At 29.7% G+C, this 8,027-nt stretch overlaps 1 protein-coding gene across 1 annotated transcript; it reads right to left on the reverse strand.

Annotated features, from left to right (window-relative positions):
* Nucleotides 1-3,132: 3,132 nt before the first annotated feature.
* LOC107868132 (ribulose bisphosphate carboxylase small subunit, chloroplastic) lies at nt 3,133-5,890 on the reverse strand. The gene is made up of 4 exons (XM_016714725.2): nt 5,207-5,890; nt 3,955-4,089; nt 3,811-3,863; nt 3,133-3,495 (listed from the first exon to the last, which is right to left on the reverse strand). The coding sequence occupies exons 1-4, from the start codon at nt 5,378-5,380 to the stop codon at nt 3,318-3,320; spliced, it is 540 nt and encodes a 179-aa protein (XP_016570211.1). The 5' UTR covers nt 5,381-5,890; the 3' UTR covers nt 3,133-3,317.
* Between the last annotated feature and the right edge of the window lie 2,137 nt (nt 5,891-8,027).

Genomic DNA, 8,027 nt, shown 5'->3' on the forward strand with positions numbered 1-8,027 from the left:
ATATTAGTGGTAGTTAGCGGTGGTGCTAGTTATGATAGATAAGTTGATCGATAGAAGGAATTGACCGATAGTGGTCGATGATGGTGGTGTTGCTGACGGCGGTGGAGGCGGTAAATATAATTAGAAAAATTAAAGGTAGTAGGTGTGGTAGTGGTTTCCAATAGTGGTTGGTAGCAATATTTATTGTCGATCGTGGTTGTGATGGTAGAGGTGGGTGGTGGTTCATAATGATGTCGGTGACAGAGCTAGTGACTGATGATTAAGAATAGAGTGGCGGTGAATATTATCCTATACCAAAATACCTCTCAGGCCTATTAAGACTTGATTCTAGATTTGAATGATTAAGACCTATTCAAACCTATTAAGAGCTAAAATCTTAATAAAAAAACAAATGCACTTAATGGTCTAAAGTTAACCATTCGGATTCAGACATCCATTAAGTGCAAACAAATGAGTATTTAGTGTCCCTATTTATAGCTCTCGAAATTAGTTATATATATTCATTAATAATGAAAAATCACACGTAAGAGAGAAACCGAGGTTGAAAACTTTTGCCATGAATACTTACTCTACAACATTGACTAGAAAGTCTTTCATCCTAAGAAGTTGTGATTGTTTTGTATCTTTTCATTCATGTGTGCCTGCTTAAGTGAGTGTTTGAGTTATATGTCTTGAAGTGCATATTAATAAGGATTGCCTGTATTTGTATTATTCATCAAGTCGCTTTATTCTACCATAGTATCATCTAATTCTATGTTGATTGAATATCCATGACACTTGTATGGACACAACATACACTTCTTCTATGATGTATGATTTGAAAATGAAATTTGTCGAACCTTTATTCCATTGATAAGTAATTTGTTGGGAATTTTGCGCTGTAAAATCTCTCAATCTTTATTCTATTGATTAACATTTTATAGCAGATTGCACTATGAAATCTCTCAACCTTTATTCTATTAATTAGTATTTTATTACAGATTTTGAACTTTCATTATACAAAAGTATATATTTATTAAATATTACCTGAGTTGCTATATTTCAAGGCTAATATTATATTACATCATTAACTTTTTCTTTGTAGGTTCTTTATTTAGAGATGAGAAAGAAATATATTTTGAAGTGGAATAGATGTGAATTCTTTATCAAAACAAAAATCACGTTGGATAGAAAAAGATAAAAAAAAAAAGACACTCAAAGAATAATCTGCAGAATCAGTTGTCTTAATTGTTGATAATCGAGGTTCAAGCTTTAAATTTAAATTTTAAATTTGATCTAGCATTGGCCAAAGAATGATTTCCATTCTCACACTTGAATTGTTGTTCCTAGACATTGAATTAACTTTGTTTTCTTTTGCTTATGTAGTGTTATCCTTATTCCAATATGATCTTTCTTATGCTTGCTACTTCGTAAAAGATGAAACTTTACTTTTTTATTTGTAAACTATGGTTGTTATGAGGTATCTATGCCAATTTAATGTTCAAATAATAGATGCAACTAAAATTAAACACAAACTAAACTATATTCGTATTCAAAATGTTGGGTCCGTGTTATGCACGGACATTCTTATCTAGTTACTACTATATAAGAGAGAATGTGAGATTTTTGGTAGTCTTCACATAAAGTTTTTTTTATCAATTTTATCCCTAATTTACGTTTTAATTACTCTACAAATTTTCATCTATTTTGTTAAATTTGAATTATATGAGCTTATTAAATGATTAAAAAGTGACATTTCACGAAAAAATGATAGTGATACCATTAAAAACTATTTATATAATCAAATTCAAAATTGATTCAAGGGTTGTTAAAATATTTATTATTCTTATCTCAAATCATCATTTTTTCCAATAAATTTATCATGGATAAGTAATTAAAGTATCTTGACATTCCTTTTCTAACTTAGTATATGTTTAATTATTAAGTACAAATTATTTTTATATATAGCTAAAGATGTTTGCAAATTGAAAATTTAATTTTAAAAAAATTTACAATTTAACTCTTCAAATATTAATGATACTAAATAATGAAAAATGAGAGTAGTTCTTTTTCACATTTTTTTATGATGATTTTTTTTTTTTTACAAAAAATAGGACTATAAGCATTTTATAGAATTTAGTACAAAATAGTTAATTTAACGTGAAATATTAAAACTTCATACACATTTAAGAGCTATCAATATAATTTTTTTAAAATGTATATTTAGGAAAAAGAAACTACTAAAGTTAAAAAAAAATTAGTAACTTTTCAATTTCTTTTGTATGATTTAATATGAAGGTACATCTACAAAAGTATTTTGTTGAATCAAGTATTTAAATTAAATTCTATCATTATTTATAAGTTAACTTTATTGATGTTATCATACAACAACTTGTAGTATCAAATATTTATTATATTACTTTGAAGGTCAGAATTTATTTATTTTTTTGTTGATAAATAGGTTAATTAATATAAGTTTAATTGAGAAAAACTTAATGAAAAATAGGTTAGACAATATAAGTTGAATTGAGAAAAAAATGATGAAGTTAATTCAACATAAGATAAAATTCGATTTGGATCATAAAGACTTTAATCTCCAAAACCACAAGTAAAATAAAAAGAAAAATAGTGTTGGTGCATGGATGTATTTGAAACTGAAAAACAATCTAAAATAAATTCTAAGAAAAAATTTATTATTTTAATTTACCAAAAAATTATTATTTGATTAATATTAAAAATATTGAGATATGTTCGTACTACCTTTACAATTAATATAGTGACACAAAAATAAAATAAAAATAAAATACAAGAATAGCAACAAGATGAAATAAGATTATAAATATAAAATTTAATATTAACTTTGAGCTCGGACTTGGCATGGGTCGAATGCGACTACTAGTAGTAGAGACAAGAATGAATGATTATTGGGAACTGAATGAATATATGAAGAGGGAACCCCAGTATATAAAGTATATCTCATATTAGCTAAGGTTTGGAGAAGAGTGGCGTCCCAAAAGTTGCAATGTAGACAATCTCTCATGATACAATCATCAGTGAAATCTGAAAACTGAAAGGGCATTGTGTTACATTTAGGATTGAAGATATTATCAAAGATGAAGCTCATATAAGCCACAAGAGTAAAAAACAACAAAATTTCCAAACAAAGCACCAAATCATCATAATATTATAATTAGGTCCTCATAAATCCAAAACATACACTGAATAGAAAATTAAGGAAAACATAAACAGTTTATGGCAATTAATACAAAAGAAAAAGAACCTAAGTACCATTTCAAAACAAACTGTCCCTAAAGACAATTTTGTTCCTAATATGAAACTTAGTAGCCTTCTGGCTTGTAGGCAATGAAACTGATGCACTGCACTTGACGAACATTGTCGAATCCGATGATTCTGACCCAGACCTGTGGGTATGCCTTCTTGGCCTCTTGGACCTCATTCAAGACTTGGGTGGCATCAGTGCACCCAAACATGGGCAACTTCCACATTGTCCAGTATCTGAGCGGATTCAGAATTTTAACTTTTAAAAAGTTCAGAATTCCTTAGCCTTCTTCATTTATACTAATTTTCAAGATCTCCCCCCACATACATCTATGATTTAGTGAAAAAAGTATGGTTCAATTGAACCAATCATTTAAACTGTGTATCTTCTTAGACCTGCCATGTTGTAGTATATTGGTGAAGTTCAGAGTTCTCTGTTTGTTTCGGAAACATGATATTTATACTAATTTTCAAGATTCTTGTACCTACATCTATGATATATAATCGCGGTTTAATTGAACCAATCATTTAAAATTTGCATATGCTACTAACCTGCCATCATAGTATCCCGGTGACATGTGGTGCTCACGGTAAACAAATCCGTGCTGCACATACGAAACAACATATTAAAGTTTTGAAAATGAATCGTATATCTGAATATAAAAATGTGCCATTCTTTGCGATAAAGTTATTGACCTCAGTCTCGAATTCCAAGCAAGGAACCCATCCCTTCTGCAAAAGGTACTCAATTTCCTTGAGCAATTGCTCATCAGACAAATCAGGAAGGTATGAGAGTGTCTCGTACTTCTTCTTGTTAATTGGTGGCCACACCTACATTCCCACAACAAAGAATTATGCATTTAGTACTGATATATGTTGCTCCAACTCATTAAAAATGTTGTTACATCCTTTTCTAATCTTCTAAAATGCATTACTTTTGAAGAGAATTTGAGCAACATAGGCAACAACTCGAGATGTATATCTACTACTGTCTATGAAAATATTCCAAAGCAAACATTGTTTAAACTAACATCAATCATCACAAAATATTCCCAAGTGTAGTGGTCCTTCCCTTCAATTTAAAATGTTAGATCTAACACATTTAGGATAAGTTCAGTGTTTTCCAACTCGACCTATGTGTATGTCACTTCGATGTCACTTCGTTTGTACCTTCTTGACTACTGCAAACTTCATTTGACTGCTGTTTTTTTTTTCTTTATAAAAGTAGAGGGGAACAAAGCATGTTACGACGATTCCCCTTCACAAAAAGAATTTCACCCCTTTCTATAATCCCTTTCGTCTCTGCTCGATCAGGGAAGGCGTATAGTCATCCTAAATTTACCGATTCTAGATTCTGAATTTGCTTCTAATTCTAAACGCAAAGGTTACATATGGGATACACTATTTTCACTTTTCCATGTGTATAATATAATCAAAGGCAAGTAATTGGATCTTTAACTTTTAGAAATTATCAGATAACCTAATAGACACTTCCTCATTCCAATTTATGTGAACGTATTTAATTGTGTACGGAGTTTACGAATAAAAGAATTACTTTTAAAATTTTTGGTAAAAGAAAAGTCATAAATATTTGTTGACTATAGAACATCTCGTTAAGAATAAAATGGAATGTCCAGACTTGACTTGTTACAACTAAATATAAAAATGAGTCCTTTTTTCGGGACTAATCACCTCAAAATAAATACTAGCGTCACATAAATTGGGTTAGAGGTAATAACTAACATATATTTCTTAGTCTCAATTTAAGTGACACTCTTATTTTGGCGTCTCAAACATGTCGCATAAAGTGTCAACGAAGGAAGCAAGCATGTATCAACATGTAATGACTAATACTAGCAAAACATAAAATAGGACATATTCCTTGTTACGACGCCCTAAGAAATATTCTTTAGAATGTCAATATATATCGATCAATTCGAGGAGTTACCTGCATGCACTGAACTCTTCCACCATTGCTAGCAATTGAAGTGATATCAAGATTTTGCTTCCTTGAGACAGGGAAGGAAACAGCAGATTTGAGACCAGTGAATGGTGCAACCATGTTGCTAGCAACATTGGTGCGTGTAGCAACAACTGCAGAGGACATAACAGAAGAAGCCATTGCTTAAATTAACTAGAAGAATTTCTTCTTCTTGTTATCACTTTTTTTTCTTTAATGAACTTCAATTTGAACCTTTTGTTGCCCACTATCCTTTGAATAATGATAAGGTTACTCATATTTCACAATAACTAACGGTTAAAAACCAATATAAGACTCATCTTGGATCAAGATTTTGCTTCCTTGAGACAGGGAAGGAAACAGCAGATTTGAGACCAGTGAATGGTGCAACCATGTTGCTAGCAACATTGGTGCGTGTAGCAACAGCTGCAGAGGACATAACAGAAGAAGCCATTGCTTAAATTAACTAGAAGAATTTCTTCTTCTTGTTATCACTTTTTTTTCTTTAATAAACTTCAATTTGAACCTTTTGTTGCCCACTATCCTTTGTATAATGATAAGGTTACTCATATTTCACAATAACTAACGGTTAAAAACCAATATAAGACTCATCTTGGAGGAAAGGTAAGCCATTGGATTTTGTGGTTCTTGATTTATCAATAACTTAATATCTACATACTGAAAGGTTGGAATTTCATTTTTTATTCTTCATTTAAGTCACCACAGAAGGCGACGCGTGTAAGCACCTCGTTAATCTTACCTCATCCTAGATTGGGGTAGGAATGGATATGAATGTGTGATTGAGATTTGTTTTAAAAAAAAAAAATTGAGTCCTACTTGGACTTAGCCTTATGTTTTAGACGGTGGGGTGCGGGGTGGGGGTCAACTAATCATGATGTAGTAGTTCAAACTTCAAAGTAAATTGATAGCTAGAGTACTGTTTTGTTTGCTTATATTGTCCATAACTTTATGCAATAACGTAATTCCTTGACTACTTGGAATATTTTCTCACTGCCCCAAATTTTTCACCAGTACAAAATCTCCTCTTTTCATGAATTGATAAGTGACTCTTCTCTCTTTGCGATCAATTCTTTATTAATAGTACTAATGTACTATTATCGTTTCAATGTACTCAATAATTTAGGAGTGTCAAAGGTAAGGCCGAACGATGTTTTATAAAAGAACCCCTCTTAATGTACTACAAGGATAGTTTCCCCTCGTCATGTTCTACTTCTAGGAAATTACATGCCATAAGCTCGTGGGTAACTTTAGATTTTTTATTGCAATAAGAAAAGTTTTTTGAAAACTAGTCTTCCTTCCCTTTTAAGTATTATACAAGTATAATTTTGCCCTTCTATACTATAAATATATTTTTAAACTTTTCATTCTCATTTGTCTATTAAATTCTATTTTTTTATTATTTTTACTTTTTTGATTTTTTTTCTTTAATTTTATTTTCATGTTTTAATTTATTTGTCTCAACCTTTATTTTTTTTCCTCAAACATTATCTATTTGTTTATTTTTTTTTAAATTTATTTGTCTTTAACCTTTATTTTTAATTTTTATTATCTCTCTTTTTTTCCTGAATTTTCTCAAATACCCCCTATACCTCAAATATTTTAAATCTTTTCATACTCATTTGTGTCTTATGTTCTATTTTTCTTTAATTATTTTTACTTTTTTTTCTTTAATTTTATTTTCATGTTTAATTTATCTGTTTCAACCTTTATTTTTTTCCTTTTTTTTTTTGTTTTCAAGCATTATCTATTCTTTCCTTTTTAGTATAGTACAAGTACAATTTTGTCCTCTACACCTCAAATATTTTTTAACTTTTCGTACTCATTTGTTTCTCGAATTCTATTTTTATTTTTATTATTTTCACTTTTTTATTTTTTTTCTTTAATTTTATTTTCACGTTTTAATTCATTTGTTTCAACCTTAATTTTTTTCTCATTTTTATTTTTTTCTCAAACATTATCTATTTCTTCATTTTTTTTTAATTCATTTGTCTCAACCTTTATTTTTCTTTTATTTTTGGTTTTTATCATTCCTCCTTTTTTTCCTTCATTTTTCTCAAACTTTATTTTTATTTTTCCCTCTCATTTTAATTTTTCTCAATTTTTTTAATTTTTTGCTTTTTTCTTAATCTTTATTTTCTTCTTGCTTTTTTTCTTAATCTTTTTTTTCTTTCTCTATTTTGTTTGATCGCCTTTTTTTCTCAACTTCTATTTTATTTTGCTAATAAATAAAAATTTGAATAATCCGCAAAGAGATCTTCTTTTTTTGACATCAAAGCAAATTTAAGGGCATGAAAATATAACGTGGTAGAGTTAACTCTTTCCCACGAGGCATAATTTGTTGTTTGAAAGTTCTTGAGCTAAGTCTTGCCTCTAAGGCAATAGTTGTAGAACATCGTATAAATGAAAACATAACGTGGTAACATCAATTATTGCCCGTAGGGCATAATTTGTAGTTTGAAAGTCCTTAATCCAAGTCTTGCCTCTAAAGCAATAGTTGTAAAACACCTTATAAATGAAAATATAACATCGTAGAGTTAACTCTTGGCCGTGGGGCATAATTTATTGTTTGAAAGTTCTTGAGCTAAGTCTTTCCTCTAAGACAATAGTTGTAGAACATCTTATAAATGAAAACATAATGTGGTAGAGTCAACTCTTGCCCGTGGGACATAATTTGTAGTTTGAAAGTCCTTGAGTCAAGTCTTGCCTCTAAGGCAATAGTTGTAGAACATCTCATAAATGAAAACACAATGTGGTAAAGTTAACTCTTGCCCATGGGACATAATTTGTA

This window comes from Capsicum annuum, chromosome 4 (genome assembly GCF_002878395.1).
Source record: "Capsicum annuum cultivar UCD-10X-F1 chromosome 4, UCD10Xv1.1, whole genome shotgun sequence".
NCBI lineage: Eukaryota > Viridiplantae > Streptophyta > Magnoliopsida > Solanales > Solanaceae > Capsicum > Capsicum annuum.

Excerpts from the sequence above, each read along its gene's own strand:
- LOC107868132 (XM_016714725.2), bottom strand. The coding sequence starts at position 5,380 with ATGGCTTCTTCTGTTATGTCCTCTGCAGTTGTTGCTACACGCACCAAT. Across the intron at positions 4,090-5,206 it reads GAAGAGTTCAGTGCATGCAG|GTGTGGCCACCAATTAACAA; the intron begins GTAACTCCTCGA and ends GTGGGAATGTAG. Across the intron at positions 3,864-3,954 it reads GCTTGGAATTCGAGACTGAG|CACGGATTTGTTTACCGTGA; the intron begins GTCAATAACTTT and ends TCGTATGTGCAG.